This window comes from Elgaria multicarinata, chromosome 2 (genome assembly GCF_023053635.1).
Source record: "Elgaria multicarinata webbii isolate HBS135686 ecotype San Diego chromosome 2, rElgMul1.1.pri, whole genome shotgun sequence".
Classification (NCBI taxonomy): domain Eukaryota; kingdom Metazoa; phylum Chordata; class Lepidosauria; order Squamata; family Anguidae; genus Elgaria; species Elgaria multicarinata.
The window spans coordinates 148,183,953-148,209,263 of NC_086172.1; the positions used below are offsets into that span (position 1 = coordinate 148,183,953).

General features: G+C 43.9%; 1 protein-coding gene across 1 annotated transcript; it reads right to left on the bottom strand.

Annotated features, from left to right (window-relative positions):
- Nucleotides 1–442: 442 nt before the first annotated feature.
- On the bottom strand, nt 443–25,311 carry NGB (neuroglobin). Its single transcript, XM_063118919.1, has 4 exons — nt 25,176–25,311; nt 11,272–11,383; nt 5,843–5,962; nt 443–1,895 (listed from the first exon to the last, which is right to left on the bottom strand). Exons 1-4 carry the CDS (start codon nt 25,277–25,279, stop codon nt 1,749–1,751), a joined length of 483 nt encoding a protein of 160 aa, XP_062974989.1. The 5' UTR covers nt 25,280–25,311; the 3' UTR covers nt 443–1,748.

A 25,311-nucleotide genomic window follows, 5' to 3' on the forward strand; every position in this document is an offset into this window, starting at 1 on the left:
ACCTCCCCACAGAGGCCAGATCTACACCAAGCAAGTTATAACACTTTGAAAGCAGGTTAAAAACAGTATATGGAATGTATCATGGGCCCCAACAGTTGTCAATACTGTTATAAACTGTTATAAAGCAGTAGTGTAGATCCTGCCTAAGATACTTTAACACGACACTAAAATAAACCCAAACATGGAAAGATCTCTAAAATGATTTTGGACACACAAAATCAGGTCCCATGCACATAAAGGAAATGTATGATCATGAGTGGACAATTGCTTCCACATTGTCTGGAAGATCATCTATACCTAATTTCCCAAATTATGTAATTACACACACTGAATATAATCACAAGATGCAACCTTGCAGCACTGACAAATCGGTCTATTAAATTATACGGAAAGCAGAGGCAGAAAGGGAGCTTATTAGTGGCCGAGGAAACAGTTTGCCACTAGTGCTACTAGTGGTCATTATGGGACCATCCACATCCTTCCAAGCTTTCCTAGGCCACACATGCACTAGTGGACTTAGTAGAAGGACCACAACCTCACCCTTTCATCCAGTTATTATGTGTGTGGGGGGAGAGACGATCTCTCCCCACCTGTAAGAAAATGCACGCACTCTGACTTCTCACACCATCAACCCCAGACTTGATCCACCCAGAACTTTCCTATGGGCCTATCTGCCCTTGGAGTGAAAGTAGCCAAAAGGGAGAGGTACCTTGAATCATCCTTTCCCAACCAAGTGCCCTCCAGATGTGCTCAACTACAACTCCCATGATTTCCAGCCAGAACATTTGGAGGGCACCCGGTTGGTGAAGGCTGCTGTAAGTGCCCAATGCTTGCGCCCAAAGTTGTCTACATTTCTAATTTTGTAGCATGGGCTCTACAACAATGAGGGCTAATTAAAATAAAGCAAACAAACAAAAAACCCAGACCCCAAGAGGATTCTGTCAAGCACTCAGAAAGCTGTATAAATATGTCTTGGGAGGAAGAGGATGAATGGCAATACAGCAGTTGTCCAGAAATGGATTTTATGCTACCAACTCTCTTTGGCTAGAAACCAGGATAAATTCTTGGAAGCGTTTCCTAGAATAAAAGCTGCATCTGTCACTAATTTCGCTACAAATTTTTATTTTCACACGCAAGGAACTGACAGCTGCTGCTTTCTCATTGACTTTCAAGTTATAACTTGCGGCCAAGCATTTCAAACCTCCAGCCTTCATCCAGCTTAGATGTACTTAAGAATTAACCCACTTTAAAAAAGAAAGAAAGAGCTATACCACTTGGATAACCCCAAGGAAATGCACACATTGTTGACTAACATCACTGAAACCATCTCTCTCTCTCTCGCTCTCTCGCTCTCTCTCGCTCTCCTTACGGAGTGGCCGGTGCAACATCCACTCTGTGCCAAGGGAACTTTGTAATTACTCTTTGTAAGGAGGTGATGAGGAATAAAGAGCTGGAACAAGCCTCTTTGGAAGGAAAGCTGCTGCAGCAGCTAACAACAGCCAGACTGGCTCTCTTCTGCCCCCTGCGCACAAAGATGTAGAACCGGCACAGTGAAATTTGGAAGCATCGTCACGTTATCACAAGAGAGATGGGGAATGTGAAAGTAAATAAGAGAGAGAAAGAGAGAGAGCTGTGGAGATTACTCTGAAATATACTGAGTTGGAAAGGCTGGCTTGCTCTCAACTCATAGCTGTTCCTGATTAAGGTCAGCCAAAGCCCCCCCTCCCCCAAGCATCCTGAGGGCAGGTTCATTCCACCTTTCTGGGCACATCCCAGCCGCAGCTCATGGCTTTCACCACAACACTGTAAAGCTTGGTCCAGGCTTCACGCACGTTCAGGTTGAAGGCCGGACCGTGGCATTTCTCCAGCATATACAGCAAAGATTCCCCCACAGCCTGCAAATGAAACAGGAGTTAGGAATTAGCATTCAAAAAGCTAAAATGCCTTTATTAGGCCAAACAATCACCCAAAAATTGTGCAAGCTTTTGAGAAACCTGAAAGGCAGGTTGGCACTGTCACCTAAAAAAGGAGGAAGATAATTTTCTACTATGGGAGTTTACTTCCGGGGAGGGAGGTCACAAAGCTTCCAACTATTAGGTAATGATTTCCAATTTGACTTGTCTTGATTTATTACATAGCGCCCCCTAATACCGATCTCCAATTCTTCCAATATAAACGACTACTTTATTTCTTTTTATTTCTCTGCCCCCAAAGGAACCTGGGTGTTTTGCTGATCGCTGGAGACTGATCTGAGGAATGGATATATTTTATATTTTTTCAAAAACTATGGGGGATGTGCCATGATTATTTTTTGTCCCCATGGCCTTGGTGCAACCTGAAACCAGTTAGCACCTAAGAGGGCCTGATCCCATTAAGTCCACAAGTCTCCTCCAGGCCTTGGATCTTACAGTATTGCAAGTACAGACTTTGTGGCTTTAACTTCATGCCCTACCCTGCCTCGCCTCATTTTGTTGAACATCCAACATGATGGCAGGTTCATAGAATAGTAGGAAAGGGCCTATAAGGTCATCAAGGTTCTAAACCAACTCAAAAGCTTGCTCATGATTTGGTGACCTTTGCATTTCTCCTAATACAGATATTGCCCTACTATAGATTTCGGGGCTCCTATGGGCCAAACCACAACTATTTATGCCTTTTCTTTTACCTCAAGATATTTAATTTCTCTATTGCTTACTTCATAAGATCCCCCTTTTTTCTGCCTCCAAAATGGAGCTGTATGTAGAATAACTACTCTCAAGACCTCTAGACCAAAGGTAGCAGGAAGCCTAGGCACTGTCGCCCATCTTCATCAGGTAATTATGTGTAAAATCACATAAAGATCAGAAGATCACATGTAATACATTGCTGTTAAGATGAACATTGTTATAGTATTATGATGATGATGATGATGATGATGATGATGATGATGATGATGATGATGTAATCCTAGAACATAAGAATATTTATTTATTACATTTTTATACCGCCCAATAGCCGAAGCTCTCTGGGCGGTTCACAAAAAGAAGAGCCATCCTGGCTCAGAACAAGGGTTCATCTTGTTCAGCATTCTGTTCACACAGTGGCCATAAGTAGGACATGAGAGCAATAGCACCCTCCCACTCATGTGCTCCAGCAAGTGGCGTCCAGAGCATACTACCTCTGATACGGGATGCCATCAGGACTAGTAACCATTAATAGCCTTAACCTCTATGAATTTGTCAAATCCCCTTTTAAAGCCATCCAATTTAAAGCCATTACTGGACTATGTGCAGTGTGAAGAAGTCCTTCCTTTATCTTATCTGACTCTCCCACCAATCAGCTTCATGGGATGACCCCGAATGGGTTCTAGTATTAGGAGAAAAGGAGTAGTAGATGACACTTCTTGGAAGACACTAAATAAGAGAGAGTACTGGCTGGAGCCGGTGGGGGAGGGCAGAGAGGGAGGTCTGGAGGACCCAACATTTATCTGCTCCCAGACCGAAAGCCCACCGCTCTGCAACGTTTACCCAACACTCATTCCCAATTATGAGCAGATTCATTCCTTGACCTGGGAGCTTTTTCAAGATTGGTCATAATGAAAGGTGGGATATGGGGCACCTGCCCTTTTCCCCACCCATCCCTGCCCACACTCTAGTGATGATCTTCATTTTCTTCTATTGAGTTGTCACATATTTCCCCTCCCACCACCCCCACCCCTACCCAGGAACTCTTACCACGAAGTTTAAAATCCCAGTAATTTCTTCACATTTTAAAAAAAGAAATAAAAAATGTATTCTGACATACGAACCAGAACCTATAGGAATCTTTCTCCTATAGAAAGATCAACACCCTCTTACCTATATCTAGGGTGATCATATGAAAAGGAGGACAGGGCTCCTTTACCTTTAACAATTGTATAGAAAAGGTAATTTCAGCAGGTGTCATTTGCATGCATGCAGCACCTGGTGAAATTCCCTCTTCATCCCAACAGTTACATGCTTACAAATGACACCTGCTGAAATTCCCTTTTTTATGTAACGGTTAAAGATACAGGAGCCCTGTCCTCCTTTTCATATGGTCACCCTATGTAAAATGCACTAAAAAGCCTGATTAATCCCTTAGTCATAAGAGCATCCACATGGCATCCTTTGGGAACTCATAATTGCCCCCATCCAATACTGTGTGAAATGCTCCATCAGCAAAACAGATTGAGATGGAGCTGATCAAGACAGGGCCAAACTACATGTTACATTAATTGTGCATTTGCATCTGAGCATTTTAAAATAGCAGCGGGGGGTGGGGGTAGAGGAGTCTGATCAGACTGAGATCATGGCACAGTGGAGGGGATAACTTTTCCCTCCTCCACTACTGCCCCCCCTCATGCAGCTGTTTGCTCCATTTTTGTTGTTTATTCGTTCAGTCGTTTCCAACTCTTCGTGACTTCATGGACCAGCCCATGCCAGAGCTTTCTGTCGGCCGTTGCCACCCCCAGCTCCCCCAAGGTCAAGTCTGTCACCTCCAGAATATCATCCATCCATCTTGCCCTTGGTCGGCCCCTCTTCCTTTTGCCTTCCACTTTCCCTAGCATCAGCCTCTTCTCCAGGGTATCCTGTCTTCTCATTATGTGGCCAAAGTACTTCAGTTTTGCCTTTAATACCATTCCCTCAAGTGAGCAGTCTGGCTTTATTTCCTGGAGTATGGACTGGTTTGATCTTCTTGCAGTCCAAGGCACTCTCAGAATTTTCCTCCACCACCACAGTTCAAAAGCATCTATCTTCCTTCGCTCAGCTTTCCTTATGGTCCAGCTCTCGCAACCATAGGTTACATCAATTTCCTTGGAAACCCAGAGTAACCAACACCCCCTCCACCCGCACCATGATGGTCCCAGTGCAGATAGTAGCCATGGCAGAGGGTGGCAGCAATTTTAAACACACATACAGCACACACACAAATACACCTTTAATGTTACATGTAGCTTTGCTGTAAAAAGACTTAAACTCCCACAGCCATGAGTTACACAGAAATATGGTCTCCTATCCCTAAGAATCATGCCTTCCCCAATCTGGTCCCCTCCAAATGGTTCAGACTACAACTCCTATTCACCCCAGCCATTATCAGGGATGGTGGGAGTTTCCATCCCAAGTTGGGTACCAAGTTGGCAAAGGCTTCCAACATTGAGAAATAGGGATGCTTCATTTATATAGGTTTTAGACATTATCAGAACTGTGGTGAACATTGACATTCACATGTGAAAGCCAACAACCCCAGCTGACTTATAGGAATGTCCAAAAATAAAAATAAAAATAAAATATTTCCATACTTCTCAGGCATACGGTATTAAATGATGCCAATCAACTTTAAATAATTTGTCAGCACTCGTTGATGCTTTTGAGTTTTGGGATATTCACACTATCTGTTATAGTCAGGATTGACATGTGAATACAGGCATTCCCCGAATTTTGGAAATTTGCTGTAACATATACACAGTACACTTTGTGGGCACAATCAATTGTACTAAACCTCCATACATATGAGATGAATAACCGTAACATCAACATCAACTGAAGAATTAAGGCAAGGCAAGGCAAATCAAGAGAAGGCTATCAATGGCTACTAATCCTGGTGGCTATGGGCTACCTCCAGTATAGGCAGGAAGCCTATATACACCAGTTGCTGGGGAACATGGGCAGGAGAGTCCTGTTGCATCTGTGTCCTGCTTGTGGGTTTCCGATCGACAGCTGGTTGGCCACTGTGTGAACAAGAGTGCTGGACAAAATGGACTCTTGCTCTGATCCAGCATGGCTGTTCTTAACATTCTTAAGAGTGCTGCAGATGTACCTCAAAATGAAAAGACCTCCCTTACCGAAAAGGACTCCACCTTCACACCAACCGCCTGGTGTTTCTTACCCAGGTTGGCAAGGTACTCCTCCAGACAGTGCAAGTTCTCCAAATGGGTTACAGCTGCATCTATTACCAGCATTACCTACCAGGCAGACAGGACAAAAAAAAAAAAATAACAACAGAACAATCTGGACTTCCCTTAGAGAAGATAAAGGCTTTTCTAAAAGCCTTCTGAAAAAGTCACAAAGTCTCTGAAGGCTTGTGCTACATATCTCCGTAAATCTCAACAAAAGCCCGTTTGAAAAAAATATATATTTAAAAGCATCTATATAGTTGCCTAGTGCCACAATTCTGCCATCTCTCCTGGACACAGCCCTGCTTTGGGATAATCAAGTGATGAGTGGTGGCCAGAAATTAGGGTGACCATATGAAAAGGAGGACAGGGCTCTTGTATCTTTAACAGTTGTATTGAAAAAGGAATTTCAGCAGGTGTCATTTGTATGCATGTTGCACCTAGTGAAATTTCCTCTTCATCGCAAGAGTTAAAGCTGCAGGATCCCTGCCCTCTTTTGTATCTGGCCACTCTAGGATAGCTCCTGCAGCTTTAATTGTTGTGATGAAGAGGGAATTTCACCAGGGGCTGCATGCATACAAATGACACCTGCTGAAATTCCCTTTTCAATACAACTGTTAAAGATACAGGAGCCCTGTCCTCCTTTTCATATGGTCACCCTACAGAAATACTTTTTCCAGCTTCAGCACATGGGCCATTTCTTTCATTCATGCCATGGCCACTTCCAAATTGGATTACGGTGATGTGTTCTGTGTGGCACTGCCTTTGAAAACAATTTCCATTGGTCCAAAATGTGGCTGCCAGAAAAGCTTACACGATCTGGCAGACTGGAATATATAAATCCAATCTGGTTTCACTAGCTACTGATCCATCTCCAGGCTCAATTCAAAGCATTGGTTTTACCCTTTTAAAAGCCCTAAATGGCTTGGAACCAGAGTACCTTAAGAATTGCCTCCACTCTTATACAGGAATTCTCCCAACCCTCATAACTAATCAAGTACCAAGGCCCTGGGCAGGATTTACACTACTGTTTTAAAGCACTTTATAACAGTTGTGACAACTGTTGGGGCCCAGGACACACTCCATATACAGTTGTCAAAACTGTTATAAAGTGCTTTAAAGCAGTAGTGTAGATCCGGTACTGGTAGAGTGACCACATGGAAAGGAGGACAGGGCTCCTGTATCTCTAACGGTTGCATAGGAAAGGGAATTTCAGCAGGTGTCAATTGTATGCATGCAGCCCCTGGTGAAATTCCCTCTTCATCACAACAGTTAAAGCTGCAGGAGCCCTGCCCTCTTTTGTATCTGGTCACTCTACCAAAGAGGGCAGTGCTCCTGCAGCTTTAACTCTTGTGATGAACAGGGAATTTCACCAGCTGTTACATGCATACAAATGACACCTGCTGAAATTCCCTTTTCTATACAATTGTTAAAGGTACAGGAGCCCTGACCTTTTCATATGATCACCCTAGGTACTGGTCTATACACCCCACCATACCCTATCCCTATCTGAAAATGGCAGGCGGGCATGAGGAACACGGCCTTTTCTGTGATGGCACCAAGACCGTGGACTCCACTGCCAAAAGAGGTTCCACCTGGTCCCCTTCTCTTTCAGTGAGCAGCTACAGCTTTTCTTCTCCAGCAAGTTCTTTTAAGAAAACATTTTATTAATTTGATCCTTGAATCCCGTTGGCTTCTGCACTCATCTTGCCTTTTTAGCAGTTGTTCTGGCGTACTGTTTGTTTTGATGAGGTTTCAGCTTTCCTTTTACATTTTTTATACTTCACCACCTTGAGTATTTCTCAGAAAGGCAAGACAAAAATGCTAAAATAACCAATAAGATCTGGCTAGCCACCATCGGAAACGGCCCAGCGGGCTCAGCTCGCTTTCATTTAATCCTGCAAGGCTGTTGTAAACACCTTATCTAACAGAGCAGTGCTAACTTGGGTGGGGGCGGGGAGTGAAGTGGTGGACCATCTGCCACTTCCAAAGCCCTGCTGGTTTGCGCCAACCAGGGCAAGAGGGAGGGTGGTTTTCAGCAGAGAGTACTCCGGTGCTTCTTCCCCCACCAGCTTCAATGGAGAGGAAATTACCTATGCCACCTCCAGTCTGATGTAGGTAATGTGCCTGGTCATGGGGTCTATTGTGGGAACGGAGGAGCTTTGGATCCAGATCTAAGATCACCTCCACCCCGCCCTCCTTTGTTTTGTGGGAGCTGCCTGCTGTGGCGCATCTACCACAGGGAACTAGGACAAATGCCCTCCTTCCTCATTCCATGAGCAGAAGCCAGCTGGATTCCAACACTCGCGATGGGACAATGTCCTCCACCACCCCTGAGGAAACTGGCTTGTTTAGGGCAGCTAGCATTGGTTCGGTAGGGGCCCACGATAGGTTGCGTAGCATACAGAGCTCTGTCCTCTTTGGGAATTGCCAAAGAGTTCATGAGGAACAGCGAAGAGGCTGCCACTGCCCATCCCCCAGCAGCTACTGCCTGAGGCAGTTGCTTCACTCTGCCTAATAGGAGGGCCAGCCCTGCCTCCAGGCAGTGGAACTGGTTGTTAGGATTGCTCTCTAACTCTCTTATTCATTATTTGGAAATCTTTATTTATTTTTTTCCGTAGTGGGGAATGTGCAGCCCCCGGCCCTGGTGTGTCCCCAGCCACTGCCCATTTCTTCAGTGAGATTACAAAAGGAAAAGAAAATGATGTCTGCAGCAGCTACAGACCACAGAGTTCCAAAAGGGTTACATTTAGCTTGTAAACATACTAGTACTATGCCGTAGTTTGCTGCTGAATTCCAGCAGCAAAGCAGTGGCTCGATTTATTTATTTATTTATTGCATTTATATCCTGCCTTTTTTCCTCCAAGGAACCCAATGCAGCATACATAATCTGATTTGGCTCTTTGGGAAGGGGGCACCCTGTGGACCGCACCCCATGAGGAGTGGGGGGGAAGATGGCCCCTGGACTTTCCAAAGTCGCCCAACCCTGTTTTATATCCTGCCTCTCCAATTGCATATCACTTAAGGGCGCAAACAATGAAAAGAACATTAATCAAAATATAAACTAAAACTTATTTAAAATATACATTACACACCCCAGAGAAATAAACACCATTAGAAATAGAGACATTAGTCATATCTACAAGCATTAAAAAAACCCATTAAATTAAAATCAGCCAACTGATACACTGAAAGACAGCTAAAAATGAAAATGTTCCCTATACTCCAGCAGGCTCCCTGATGTTCTTGACCCTTTCTTAACCCATCCTTGGAATTAGCCTCTACTTGTCCTTCCTGCTTGCTTCTCCTGTCAAGTAGATTTAATCATTTAAATGGCATTAAACTTGTTCCTAATGTCATACAGTTGATAAATTTATACTATTTTCTAAAATGCATTATCTGGAAGAAAAAAGAAAGAAAGAAAGAAAGAAAAGAAAGGAAAAAGAGTAAAATAGAATTTATTTATTTATTTATTTATTTATTACATTTCTATACCGCCCAATAGCCGGAGCTCTCTGGGCGGTTCACAAAAATCACACACACAAATTGATAACCCTGGGTGATTTTTACAGGTACCCATGAGACCAGGGGCCCTCAAACTTTCTACACCCAGGGCCCACTTGAAAAGGCTTGTGGCCCAAAATAACAATTTTGCAAAGGCCATCCATCATAAATGGTGTTGGAATTTGGCATAATCAGCTGACAATTACTAAAATAATTTTCTATTACTATCTAATCCCACTTTGGAAATTACTAAGGGCTGGTCTACACCTGCCACTTATCCTGGGGTGGTCATGAGGTCATCCCTGCGTGTTCAAATGACACACAGCTTATCCTGGGGTGAACCGGGATAAGCACTCAGTTCTCCTGGGATAGGTGGGACTGCTTTTTTCCTATTTTTTCCGCCGTCTCTGCGGGCGTTTTCCGTGGGCAGTGTGGCTCTCCCTCCTGGGGTCCTGCCTCTTTCCCACAAGTAGCAGGGCTCAGGAAATGGGTACAGAGCTGTGCAGGGGGAGTACGTGGACATCAGCGGCGAAGGGAAGAGCATTTTTGCCATCTTTGGGATGGCGCTCAGCATATTCCAGCACCGTGTTTGTTGTGTTGGGTTTTTTTAACGAAATTGTTCCTTCGTGCAGGATTACGCCTGCACAATTGCGCAAATGTCTCTTTTTAAAAAAAAAAAAAAAATGTCACCCCAGAATGTCCCTCTTTACTTCCAAGACATCTCACTGGCATGTGGTCCCAAAGGGATGATCCCAGAAGTGGAAAACTCCATGATTGTCCCTCCCCACTCCCCAAAGGGTTGCAGGTAACTGCATACATTGGTTCTGGAGGCTTTGTGACTCAGCCTCCCAGTTTAAACAGAATTTTCCAATCCAGTAAGAAGAGGAAGCGTTTTACTTTATATTTTGCTTTCCACACCCTGCATGCCTCTCAAAGGTTTTTTATGTTCTCCCCTTCTCACTTAACTTGTACTCTGTTTCCCCTCAAACTGAAATTTATTTTGCATTCTGAAATTTACTTTACATTCACTTTCCAAGTTCTCTTCCCTTCCTCTTTTCCCCAGTTTTAAAACATTATTATTATTATTATTATTATTATTATTATTATTATTATATCTCCCCATCCCCTCAAAGATGGGAGACCTCCCTTCCCTTCCCCCCCCCCCTCAAAAAACCTCCCAGTCTTTCTGCTACTTTTACTCTGGGATGTGGTGGTGGGGGGTGGGGTTGTGTGTGTGTGGTGGTGGGGTGGGGTTGTGTGTGTGTGTGTGAGATGCAAAGGACCAGCAGAAGCCCTTCAGGCTTGGGGGGATCTACTTTGCTTTGTTTTAATAGAACCCAAGGTCCACCACCAATTATAAAGCATAAGCATGTAGAAAGAAAGAAAGAAAGAAAGAAAGAAAGAAAGAAAGAAAGAAAGAAAGAAAGAAAGAACTCTGAGCCCAAGGATTTGTTCTGAGTACCGGAACTGAATAGAGCTTAATGCCTATCCACATAAAAATTAACTTCTGGCTATCACAATCTTTTTTTTTTTCATTTCAGCAGTATAATTTAATGGTGATTTGCCATTACCGCCAATTTCCCAGAGATCTACCAGTAAGCCCAGGTCGACCTTCTGCCCACAACTGTTATTCATGTTTCCGCATATACCGTTTTATACACACAACATCAATCCGTGAGGTAGGTCAGTCTGTGAGAGAATGACCGGCCCATGACCACCCAGTGAACTTCCTCACAGAATGGGGGATTTAAATCTTGACCTCCCAGCTCAGAGTCCAATGCTAACCACTATCCTGCACTTCCTCCTTCACCCATTGGAATGATTTGTTCTAGAATGCAAGTCAATTGTCAGGCAGAATTCTTTACACCTCTCACCTTTCTAATGTGCTCCAAGAACTCAGGTGATGAGAGGCACTCCTGAGGAGAAGAGAACTTCTTGCAGTTATACTGGAAAAGGGGCAAGAGATCAGGGTCCAAATCAAAAAGCCTGAAACAGAAGACACCAAGTCATCACTTATTTATCCTCCATACAAATCAGAAAGTCAGACTTTTTTTTGGGGGGGGACATTTCATCTCTTCCCAGTAATTGTTCTCCTCTGCTCCATATTCTTCTAAAGAGATGTGAAGCCCCAGCAATTAAAAAAAAAAAAAAAAACAGAAAAAATTGGGGAACTCCCCCTTTTTTCCTTCAAAAATGGTTTGGGTTTTTTCCCCCTCAAAAGCTGAACAATTTTGGCTTATAAAATATTTCCTTTTGTAATTATTTATTTATTTATTTATTTTAGCGTTTTTATCCCACCCTTTAGCAAAAAAGGCTCTTAGGGCGGCTTACAAAAATATTTCTTAGGACATTTTTAAAATTATGAATAAAATGTTTAAGAGAAGGTGTTTGTATCCAGCCTTAGTCCCCTGAAATGATTTCTAAAAATTATGAAATAGGAAGACTTTTATAGGAAGTCTAGAGATTTAAAATTTCTGGAAATTTTGGAGCTATTGGGGTGTTGTGTTAATACTCTTTGTAAGATTATCAGCATAGATATTTCTTCCTTTCCTTATTAACATTATTGTTCTAATTATCTTTTACTGATATCATTTATAAATGCTCTAAGTCATGCTCAGTTCCCCAGATGTGACTTGAGTCATAATATGTGAAGAAAATGTGCATTTTTGACAGATTGGGTCTTGTTCTCTAGAGCCCTGTGTGTCTGGGGTTGATCTTATTAGGTTGACATGGCTTAAAGGTTCTTAGATATGCTTAGTTACCATTCTTAATAGATAAGTGAGTTTTCCTCAGCTAACTAACCTCTCAGTTGCTTTTCCTTCAGACCCCATTTCCCTAAACTCCACCCCAAGCAATTCTTCACAAACAGGAACAGATGCTGCACACCAGTCTTCCTCTGCCTCCAGCTCTTCCTGCTTCCTCTGGGTTCTAGGATGATCCAGCTATTTCAAGAACGACTTGCTGAATTTCCTAAAATGTATTATGTATAACCTGGTTTACTCATAAAATTATATTGTTTAGAATATTAAAATATAGAAGTATTCAGACAATCATTGCCAATTCACTGACCTTACTTTTAAATGTTTAAAATTTTACTGATAATTTTATGAGCAAACTAAGTTACAATTCATACATTTTATGCTCTTAAAGTAACAAAGTAAACAGTGCTAAAAATAGTAAGTTATTATTATTATTATTTATTTATATAGCACCATCAATGTACATGGTGCTGTACAGAGTAAAACAGTAAATAGCAAGACTCTGCCGCATAGGCTTACAATCTAATAATTGCACATTTTTCAATTATCTCCCAAATTTCCATCTCCCCCCCCCCCCAAATAAACCCATTTCCCACCCACCTACCGCTTCAAAATTTCTGGAAGTTTTACATCTCTAATCCCCAGCCCCACGGGCCCCAAGAAAGCCAGCAAGCTAGCAAGAGCGTTAGGGCTATGCGAGGGGGAAATGGATGCCTTCTCTCTGTTGGGAAGTGCTCAACATGCCTTCAGAGAGACAAATCAGGTGTAACAGAAGACAAGCCATCCTTCTTGCCTTCACAACTGCTAGTCTGTGGGCAGGGACAGTCTTAAGAAATATGTTTGTAACCCGCCTTCAGAACCTTTTTTGGCTAAAGGGCAGGATAAAAGTGCTAAAATAAATTAAATAAAAAATAAAACCAAGTGTAACAGAGGGCAAGCCATCCTTCTTCCCTCCATATAACATGGCCTGTGTCTTCACAACTGCCTTGCCTCTGGGGAAGCACATCATGCACAGATGGAGCCCTGGCGCAACTCATAGGCGTGCGCAGCACATTTCGTTAGGGTGTGCACCCAGGGATTTTTTTTAAAAAAAAAGATGAACTTTTATTCAATACTCAGTCATAAAGGACATTATTTTTATTCATTTCTTAAACACTGTAGACACTGATACCCTACTCTGAGTTTCACTTGCCTGACCATGGGAGGGCTGTTGCAGGTGTGTGGGGAATGAGGAGACACTTCTCAAGCCCCAGCATTGGTGGGGCTTCATGGTGACACTGGCCTTTTCATTCCTGCTGCCAGGATCAATGACGCTGTCTCGGAGGCAGTGGTTCTTTGGCGTGGAGGCGGAGCAGCCGAAGGACAGCCTGAGGGTTGTTCCCGCTGTGTCTGGATTCACCTCTGGATCTCTATTCAATGCCCCCCTCAATTCAACACTTATTGCCTAAGACATTAGGGTGTGCCTGGGCACACCCAGCACACCCCTTGCGCACATCTATGGTGCAACTCTTTCCCTTGGGGCAATTGTATCTCTGTGTGCTGTCCTATCTCTTTGTCATACTGGACTTGAGCAGAAAGATACTCTGCACAGGAAGCTGCTGGTGTCATCCGCCCAGAGAGCTTCAGCTATTGGGCAGTATAAAAATGTAATAAATAAATAAATGGCAGCCAGTGGCTGACATGTATACATGGGCTTGCATGTGAAAAGTTAAAGGGTGGAGGGTCAGGGTGTTTCAGAGGGTGCCTGCCTGCTAACATTCCCAACACTCTGCTCATCCACCTTCCCTTCGCACCACACTTTCTTCCGGCTGCAGCCACTCTCTCCCGCCCCTGATCCGGCTTCTTGCCCTTTTCTTCCCCCAGTTGTCATGGCTGCTGCCTCTTCCCCCTCACTGTCTCCCAATAATACTTCCATGGGCAGGAAGGGAAGGAGGACACACTGTGCCAGACCGCAGGACAACTAGCTGGGGCACCACGTGGGCTAGTTTGGCAGTCTGGGTCGGTATACTTCCGAATAGCCATCGCTGGGGAACAACACTGGGAGAGGGCTACTGTCCCCATGTCTTCTTTGTGGGCATCCCTGAACTAGAAAAGATGCTGGACTAGATCGGCCTTTGGTCTGTGCTTCATATGCTCTGCTCTTCTAAGCCCCCCCTCCGGGAGATTCCTCTGCTGACCAGCATCAGCTCCACACTAGTGGGGTGAGAGGGGGGCTTGAATAAGACGTCCTGCCATGGCCAGTTCTTCCCACTCACTTTCCCTCTCCCTTGGGCCCAATCGGCCAAAAAGGGGGATGCAAAGCAAGTGGCAGATGCTGCTGCTTCTCCTTATTCTTGGAAATATTTGAAAGAGTGGTATATAGGCGCCATTCACAAATGGGCTTATATTTGGATATTTGGTCTCTGTCTTTACTGAGGTTTATGTGTAATTTACTCCTTTTCCCTTCTTTTAGGATGTTGTAGTGTTTGAAACTGAGGATTTGAAAGTATGTAGTTACACTTGCATTTTTAATTATTATTATTATTATTATTTGTGGAAACTTATAATAAAAAAATTGATTTAAGATTTTTTTGGCATTCTCATATGCTTGGAGAGGGCAAGTGAGCAGCCAACAAGAGCAGCTGAGGAGGAGAAGCAGGGCTCCATTCATTTATTTATTTATTTATTTATTTTATTACATTTTTATACCGCCCAATAGCCGAAGCTCTCTGGGCGGTTCACAAAAATTAAAACCACAGTAAAACACCCAACAGGTTAAAAGCACAATTACGAAATACAGTATAAAAAGCGCAACCAGGATAAAACCACACAGCAAAGTTGATATAAGATTAAAATACAGAGTTAAAACAGTAAAATTTAAATTTAAGTTAAAATTAAGTGTTAAAATACTGAGTGAATAAAAAGGTCTTCAGCTGGCGACGAAAGCAGTACAGTGTAGGCGCCAGGCTCTCTGGGGAGCTCGTTCCACAACCGGGGTGCCACAGCGGAGAAAGCCCTCCATGGGGGGGGGGGGTGCTGAGCCTCTACAGATGCCCAACAGAGTCAGCACTGATGCCAGCCCTCCTGCCAACCTCCTCCGCCCACCATTTCATGAAGCCAGTTCCAAGTTGAACATGTGAACTCCTCCCAACCCAAGAACTGGGGGAGTCAATGAAATCCTCCTGCTACTAGATGAAAGTTTTGGTACTGTCAAGTTCTAGCACAGCCTTCCCCAACCTGGCATCCTCCAGATGTATCAGTCTACAACCCAACACATCTGGAGAGCACCGACTTAGCGAAAGCTGTTTTAACATCACACTGCTAGAGCATATTATTATTATTATTATTATTATTATTATTATTATTATTATTATTATTTACATTTCTATACCACCCCATAGCCGAAACTCTCTGGCCATTTGACATAAGATTAAAACAATTAAAAACGATATACACAATTTAAAGCCATAAAAACATACAGTATACACAAGAACACATATCTAAAAACAATTATAAACAACTATAAGCTGTTAGCAGAACCTAAAAACTGATCCGGGGTCAGTTAAGCTCATCACATATTGCTAAATGCCTGGGAAAAGAGAAAAGTCTTGACCTTGCACCGAAAAGATAGAAATGTTGGTGCCAGGTGGGCCTCGTCAGGGCGATGATTCTAGAATTGGGGGGCCATCACAGAGAAGGCCCTCTCCCTTGTTGCCATCTTCCGAGCCTCCCTCAGAGTAGATGCCCAGAGGAGGACCTTAGGTGTTGAGCATAGTGTACGGGTAGGTTCATGTCGGGAAAGGTGTTCCATCAAGTATTGTGGCCCCGAGCCATGTAAGGCTTTATAAACACACAGGAGGCCAATGCAAGCAGGCCAGAAACGGTCTTGTATATGCAAACCTCCAGAGCAGGGATAGGGTGTTTAAAACCATCTTTTTCATACAGAGGGTGAGTCGATATCATCAAGAGATGAAGCTCTGAAGGGGAGAAAGAACTGAGGGCATCATAATGTTTTGCAAGAGCACTGGAAGACTGCTAGCACCAAGCCTTCTTCCAAATAAAAATCCATGAGAGCACAGCTTAGCATACCTCATTTACTCCACCAAAGATGCTACATTACTTCCTTTGCACAGCACAGCATTAGATGCTTATGATCACAAGCGCTAACATCCTCCACTCCCTGCACAGCCACTAACTGTTTTGTTGCTCTTCCAGCGTTTTGCATCCAATCCTTTCTGTCTATCAGCAGAATGAAAACCATTGGTGGAATGGATTCCCCCTCCTTCTGGAGCCCCCCCCCCAGCTCTGCTGCAAATCTGAGGGCTGTGCAGGAGGGCGGAGAGCAAAAGGGGGGTCCTGCTGCATGAGCAGAGGTCCACTAGATAATGATGGATGGGTTCAGGGCCGGGCAAAGCTGGTAATAGCCCCAGGCCAGATGGGAAATGTAGGCTCCATTTCAAACTGCCCATTAAGTATTTTTTTAATCAGTTCTAAATACATATGAACTAGAACGATTTATAGAAAAGGTAATGGCATGCACTTTTATTCAAGCTGTATATAAGACATCACTTCTTCACTTTCAGAAATGCTTTACGTGCTTTTCTTTGGGCAAATTCATCATCATCAACAACAGAAAAATCAAGCAACTTTGCCTTGTCAATGTTAATAAATTAACAAATCTTTACCAAGGGGTCCCCCTTTGCCTCTACCAGGGGGACTCGGAGTAGGCCCCCTCAAAATTGTAGGTCCGTGCCAACTGGCCCCACTGGGGCCCCCTCAGCCCAGCCCTGGATGGATTTATGTTTCTCTTTCCCCACTCCCACCCCCAATACCAAATATCCAACACAATAATCAAAGTATTGTCACCATCAAGCTGCACTGAGGCTAACTTTCCCTTCTTCATTCTGTCACACAGCCCAAAATCCACATTAGCTTTTCATTGCCAGGTTGCATTTCACACATGCACGTCATCCGCAGTGCCCTCTTAACCCTGTCTCCTGGCCTGAGCATCTCGTTGGTTATTCACCTACTAGACTGATAGGTTGAGCGTTCTCCCAAGAACACTTTTTCTGTTTTCAGTGCATACCTCTCTCCCGGCTACTAAGAGTGCCTGAGCATCTACAGTATTGGCATATCATATATTGGCCTGAATTCTGCTCTCAGGTAAACATTGTACAATCCCACTGGATAAGTTCCTGCAGCTTATGCAGAGATGGAAGTGAAAATATGTGATGGTGTTTAAAGAGTTGTTTGGTCTAAGAAGGACGTCCAGTCTCTCATTTTATTTTCATGTAATGTAACAAACTGATGTCATCCCTCAGACAGGAACTATAAATCCATTTGCATAAAATAAAGGCATTACTTTTTTTAAAAAAATTAAAAAGATAAATCAAACAAGATTTCCTGTAGATGGCAAAGCAAGCAGATGCTCACCAAAATCCATTTGCCACATATCTTCCTGTTATCAGCTAGTCTTGACTGTTTCATAAGAAACACTTTGGTGGATTAGACCATTAGGTCCATCTGGTTCATTGGCGTGATGGAGTTAACCATCCCCTTTTATTTTTGTTTGTTGCCCTAGTATCTGAAGACAATAATAACCCATAATATTAGTTGGCATTATATCAAACATAAAGCACTTAAATAACTACTTCGATATTATTTACAACAACCTGTAAGGTAGACCAGTAATATTCTCCTATTGCAGAAGGTGTGTGTGAAAATTAATCACTTGCCTAGGACTACGTAGCAAATTCATGAGAGGGATGAGACTTGAACTGGAGACTCCCCCACTCACAGTCTTTGCAACTATACTATAGCAGCTCTCAGTATTCAGAGGTATTCTGCCACAGAAGCCGGAGGCTCCATTCTGGCTATCACAGATAATAGCTACTGTTAGACCTGTCTTTTGTAAATGCATCCATTCATTTTTTAAAGATACCTATACCAGTGGCCATTGCAACATCCTTATAATTTTTAATTGATGATTGATTGATTGATTGATATGTTTTCTTGTGATTTTATTATTTTTATATTATTTGTAAACCATCTTGATAGGATGTGTATCTTGAAAGGCAGCATCTAAATAATTGTAATAATAAATAAATAAATAAAACACAATGTCATCCACAAAGTAGTTCTCTCATGGACTACTTATAGGATCAGTTATAAGTAAGCTAAATGGCACCACTCCCAGTCCAGAAAACTGGAGAACCCATTGTTTGCTTCACTCCATGGTGAAAAATGTCTGCTTTTTCCTATTTCATAGTCTTAACTCTGTTTATACATGTGGTTCACCTTGTTGTAACCAGGATCTCCTACTTGTGAATTGTGATTGGTTCTATTTATACCTTGTTTTATCGTATTGCTGTTTTTCACCCTTTTTCTCTGTTGTTTTTGTTATGTAGCACACCAATTGTTTAATTCACACGCTTTAACTTCACACTGTGCAGTTGTATGCTTTTTAGCATTGACTTAGCTACTGCTTTTTCCTAACTACAGCTTTCTGTGTTTTAATCCATTCCTAATCCATAAAAGGACACATCTCTGATGGCTTACTTTCCTTAGGAAGGGGAGTTTGCCAACAGCTCTCTTAAAAACAAATAAAAAACCCATATATACAATGCTCACCTGATCATCCTTCTCGGCATGTTTGTTGACACTCTCGATACATTTTAAAAGGTTAGTGAAGCAAGGCATCTACAGACTCCATGCCAACACTTCGTCAGCAAGCTACATGTTGTGGGGGGGGGGGGCGGTTTGTGTGCGTGTGTATGTGTGTACCTAGCTGTAATCATGCTTTCCACAATTCAGAATTCTCCGGAAGAGTTATAAACCCCTGGCTCTTCCCCAGATCCCATTTGTAAAATTGCTGTTACATTGGCCATTTTCTAGTCTACTGAAAGTTTGCTGGTTTTAAATTACATTTTAGTTAATAGCCCAGCCATTTTACATTGGAATTCTTGAGGAACGCTAGTGCCAGGGGTGTTGAACTGCTTTCAGCCCGAGGGACAAATTCAATTTTGGGGAAGTTCTCGGGGGCCACATTCCAATGGTGAACAAGACTGAAAGCAAAATGGGGTGGAACCAAAATACCAGTGTGTTTTAGCTGAAAGCTAGGAGGCGCATTTCCACCTGTTAGAATGGGAGCAGGGCCAGGGCGGGGGGACATGCAAAATCCAGGAAACCACCAAATGATGGGGGCTTGAGGGGAAGGGGGCAGGGGCATCTAGGGAATCCCAGAAGGCCCTGAGGTTCTGCACCTCTGACCTAGTGAATGCAGCCCAGCTCTAGTGACTTACTGCTTTCTAATCTGTCTACCTTCTTTCTGAAAATTTGCGCAACCCTTGTGAACTTTTAAGTTCTCCACTGACCACTCCTTTCTTCTTTGCTGAATGGACACAACTACATTTGCCCCTGAGAAACAAGATTATGTATTGCTCTTTATTTATTAATGGGATGCATCAATACAAGTGTGACCTTCCCTATTCTGTCTGACCCATTTCATGCTAGAGTTCAGCCCTCCAAGAGGCTACATGGGAAACTCAAAGTAGGCAGAGTTGGATTTGCTTCTTGGAAACTGAAGTCTAGCTTAGCTCTGAATGGAGACAAGATGAGTGGAAGTTCACTTCGGCTAGGCAGGCACATCACCACCCACCATGCATGGAAAGCAGTGAAATATCTCTGCTCCCTATTTAGGAGAATGACTATAGCTCAGTGGTAGAGAGGACATGCTCTGCCTTCAGAAAAGGCAATCCCTGAAACCTCTAGTTAAAAGGATCAGGTCGCAGATGATAGGTTCCCATTTCCATTCTCCACAGTACAAGAACCTAAAAAACTACCCTATGTTCTGAATCCATAATGGCGAAACTTAAATGCCTCAGTTCTTCTATCTATACAAGGGTTGTTGTGAGACTACATTCCCTGAAAGATGGGGCAAAAGCCTATGAAATATGAACCAATAAAAAAATGACTGAAAACTGCCCCTGCTCTTAAAGCCATCTTACTGCATAATGAAATAATATTCATTATACAGTTTTGCGAAGACTCTGGAGGCCCTGTCCCATCTGCATCTTGCAGCTTTCTCCTTCTTAGCTTAGGGGTTAATGGAATGCACTGGGCATTCAGCTGTATTCTCGCATGCACCATTTCCTCTGCCCTGGGACTGATCCCGGAATTAATTGAGCCTCTCCCCAAGGGCCAGGCCTGGCCTCGGCTCTGGCGATTGCCATGTCACAAGCAATTAGGAAGCTGCTCTGATACACTTTGCAGAGCTGAAGACTGTGGAGCTGCTCCCTGAGAGAAAACCCGGGTCTTTGCAACCAGAAAAAGAAAGAAAGAAATCAGCAGGAAAACGGGAGCTAAACAACTTTCTTTGCTGTGGGTTTGACCTCTCCTTTTAATCAGATTCCTGATGTTTCATCTTGAAAGCAGACTTTCATATGAGAGGCTCAACACGTCTTGCAAGACTAATCTCCCATGGGTGTTTACTTAGAAGTGCTAAGTTCCATGGGGCTTACTCCCAAGTAAGTGTGCATAGAACTACAGCTTCACAAGTTCTTTTCACTGTGCAGACTTATTTAGTGCTTAACGGTGCAATCCTACGTGTGTTTAGACAGAAAAAAACCTCTACAACTCCCAGCATGCACCAGCACACATAGGAGTGCACCTTAAGTTTCTAAAATGAAAAAGGTCCTGCTAAAGGTTCAAGCTTGTCTAGAAACCCCCTCCTCTGTCCCAGAAGCCTTCATATATTCTAGGAATATTCGGGGAAACTGAAAATAAATAACACTATCTTGGCCAGTGTGTTGTAAGCTCCATCACACTGGGGGTTAACACGCTCCCCACCTTCGCTTCTCCGCCCGTGTTTTCGTTCCTCAGTTACTTCCTCTTTCAAAAGAGGAAGTGCACAATGAGCACAAGGCTCATTGATAGGGCCGGTGCCAGACTATTTTGCGCCCTAGGCAAGGTGAGCTACTTTCAAACACACCCACACCCCAAAAAATGCCAACTTTGATTTTTAAGAACATATGTTTCCTGGAAAAAATAAGAAGCACAAAACTTGAAACTGCTAGATTTATTTTAAAGTGCAAGAAATACGTCATGCCAATTAGAGCAAACAAATTGGAAAGGAACGTCTATGGGTCTAAAATGCATTATTTAATAGGAATATCACCTCCAAATCATCCCCCCCAACTCACACGCGTGTGCACACACACACTCAGCATCATTCACTCCAAACAAACACACACATGAACATATGCATTCACTCAAAGACCCCATGCACTCCATTCACCCATGCATTCTCTCTCTCTCTCTTCCAGGAGCATTCCGGAAGTCCGAACGTGGAGCCGCCCCACCCCCACCCCAGTGTCCCTGGCTTCACTTTGGCTGGGTGGGCGCGGGGCGCCATCTCACCCGCCCAGGCCCAGCTGAATCCTCAGGCCAGGCCAGCTCACAGGCAATGCATGTGTGTGCTGTGCTCTGCCCGGAGCCCCTCTTAACTTGGCGCTCTGGCCTGAGTGGCCTCTATGGTAGCACCAGCCCTGCTCATTGATTCCGCTGTTCTAATGGCATTGCTTCTCCTGCACCCAGCAGGAGAGAGCAGCAATTCCAGGTTTAAAAATATATCAGACTTCACGAGGGGTTTTTTTGTTGCGAAAGGAAGGCCAGAAGGGGCGGAAGGCACACGGGGGGCAGATGACGTCATGTGAGGAACCTGAGCAAACTCCGTGAGTGCCCAGTAACGAGCGTGCAATAAAACACTCGTCGGATGGATCTAGCAGTGGCTAGATTGTTGGACTGGTTCTAGTCCCCACTCAGCCATGGAAGCTCGCTGGGTGACTTTGGGCCAGTCACAGACTCTCAGCCCAACCTACTTCACAGGGGGTGGGGTTGTTTTGAGGACAAAATGGAGAGGAGGAGGAGGAGGAGGAGGAGGAGGATTATGTATGTCACCTTGGGTTCCTTAAGGAGGAAAAAAGGCAGGATATAAATGTAATAATAAATGAATGAATGAATGAATGAGTAAGAATTGACCCCCATTTCAGGATGTAGTGAAGATCCATTGTTTTATTTGGATTCTCCTTCCTAGTGAGTTCTTTTTAAAAGAAATTTTCACTAGTGGGGAATTAACTCAAAAAAATACTTTTAACCCTGCAAAGAGGCACTTCCCCCCTCCCCTACAGGACTTTTCATAGTAAAAAAAACAGTTTATATAATGATGCAATACTGTGATAAATGTATTTTAAACTATGATTTAAAGAAATTTAGCCCTGCCTTAAATAAAAAGTTCATGAAAGAGTACTTGTATACATCATATTCCAGAGTTACCAGGAATTTGACGTTTTCTGCATTCCATTTTCTGCTTTCAGTATTTCAGTTATGGATGTTTATCACTGTCTTTCTCCTCTTGCAACTCCATTCTCTGCTTAACCTTCATCACTTTATGAAGTTCAGATTTAATGCAACTCACTTGAGGGTCTTTTTTTTTTTTTAATGATCTTACGCTTCTAACAATTGGACAAGTCCCATTCTTTGAGTATTGTTTTGCTTTCTATATATTCTCAGCACAGTTTACAGGTACCATCCACACGTTTTCCCCTCAAATAATCTGGTTTTAAAAAATAAAAACAAACACTTCACATAGCAACAGACCGACCCCCTTTTGACTGGTTGCCTGTTTTGCACAGCACTACCGCTCAGTTCATATCTAATATCTTTTCTTCTGAAGTTGCGGTACTAATTGTTGGGGTAATGGTTTGTACTCATTTTTTATCATATATCCTTGTTTAAGATGTATCACTTCTCCTTCCATTTCAATGTGTCTTTCTCTAGAAAAGTGGCTGTGTAGCAACAACAGTAGCTGAAGAGTGCTTTGCCAAAATAAAAAAGACTTGTTCAACATTTTGCAGCACAGTGTTGGATTTCTTTGTGCTTCCTGTCCGCATTTCTCTCAGGATTTGAGAGTGGGGAGGGTTTAGTGGCTAGAGTGTTGGACTAGGATTTGGGAGATCTGGGTTCTAGTCCCCACTCAGCCTTGAAGCTCACTGGGTGACTTTGGACCAGTTACTGACTCTCAGCGTAGCCTACCTCACAGGGTTGTTGTGAGGTTAAAATGGGGAGGAGGAAGACCATGTAAGCTACCCTGGATTCCTTGCAAGAGGAGAAAAGGCAGGATATAAATGTAGTAATATTCATAATTTGGCATTCTGTATGCAATTCATCTGAGTCTCCTTGACTGTATGGCTGCTCTCAAATCCCAGCTGCAGACTCAAACTTAGGCCTTCCTGGCACGGACCTCTTGCTTTCACTCTGCTTGGTTTTGAATTCCAATAAATCCTTTCTCATTGTCCTTTATGGCCATCTATTTATTAAGGGAGGTGAGGTAAGACCATCCTGTAGGGGAGTGGAGAGTTATATACATACTGGACCATAATGTGTAAACCAGGGTGGTGGGAGTTCTATTTGGCCTGAAAGTCCTATTCCCTTCTGGGAATCTTGCAGGGGCTACAGGTCAGAGGCGGGCAGCCCTTCCGCCACCACAAAAAAAAAAGGGGGGGGTAAAAGCGAAAGTGTTTGGGGCCAGCCCTCTCTTTCTTTCACACACACACACACACACACACACACACCAGACACACAACATCCATCCATTCATACACACTTTCCAACCCCAACCCTCCCCCTTCTGCATGGCAATCAGGCTTTTTAAAAATGCCACGCAGGTGGGTTATTTTTCACGGAGTGGGGTCCTTTCTTCGCCAGCAGCAACTCCCCCCAAAATGCCCTTCTCAATGTGACAATTAGACTTTTTAAAAGCCTCCACTGTCAACGATGCTGGCTTTTTAAGAACCTAATTGTTGCTTGGGAGTAGGGAGGGGCAGAGGGGAAACTACTGGCCAGAGGCTGCACCACCACCCCAGCTGAGAGAAAAGGGGGTCAGCAAAGGATTCAAGGAATGCAATGTCTGAGAATCCCCTGAGTTGATTAAGGACACAATCCTATGCACGTCTAGGCAGAAAAATGCCCTATGTTTACTGTGCATGCTGGCAGATGTACGACTTTTTCTGTCTAAACATGCATAGGATTGTGCACTAAAATAAGCTAATCCTTTCCTTCTCTTGCCCCTGGTCTCCAAGACACCCTCTTATGTCCTATGTATTAGCTAGGCAGTTAGCCTCTATCCCCGTCACCCCCACCACTGCTATCCTCTCCACACTGCCAGCTGGAACAATACAAAAGCCTGGGTGCAAGAGGTAATCGGGGAGCCGTGCTGTTTTCCAGACCCTTTTCTGCCCACTTCCAATTTTGGTAGAAAGTTATTCAAGCAGGCAGTTGATATCGGGAAGGTGCCGTAGCTCCGTGGTACAGCATCTGCTTTGCATGCAAAAGGCCCCAGGTTCGATCCCCGGCATCCCCAGGTAAGGGCAGGCAAAACTCCTGTCTGAAACACTGCAGAGAGCCAGTCAGGGTCAACAAGTCTGAGCTAAATGGACCAAAGGTCTGATTCACATGCTGTCGAGTTTTCATCACAGAAGATGGGTGAAGATGCTCGGGGTTAGAGAAAAGGCAGAATAGAAGAACAAGAAGAAAAAGAGACTGGGGCAGCAGGTGAATTTCTTCTCACAGCCCTGTTTGTGCCAAGCTCAGAACACGACATTTTTGGAGGGGGCAGTGTGAAAAGGGCAGCCAAGCCGGGAAAGTTGGTTTGCATTAACTGAGAAGGGGCCCCGGATGGGCAGAGGCACAAAGGGCTGCATGTCCTCAGGTTGAAGGAAGAGGGCAACCCAAAGGGGCGCTTTAGTGATGGCGAAGTTTTGAGTTCAAGTTCACTTAGTGTGTGTGTGTGGGGGGGGGGGTATTCATAAGGTTTCCCTCACTGCTTTCTGCGTTAAAATACGCGCTGATCCGGGTCAGCTCTCATACTCCAGACTCTAGCTGGCAGCGCACGGGTCCTTCTCTCTCTTTCCCTAGCGGCGTCCGAGCCTCCCACGTGCCCTCTTGACCCCCAGCCCTCCACCTCCTCCTCGCCTCTGCCTTACCTGGTGAACAGGACGATGCCGTGCTCCAGGGGGTTGGCGCTCACTTTCTGCCAGCTCTCCCGGATCAGCTTCTGGTCCGTGCTGGACAGCCCGTCGCTCTCCATTTTCCCGGAGAGAGGCAACTGGGGAAGCGGCG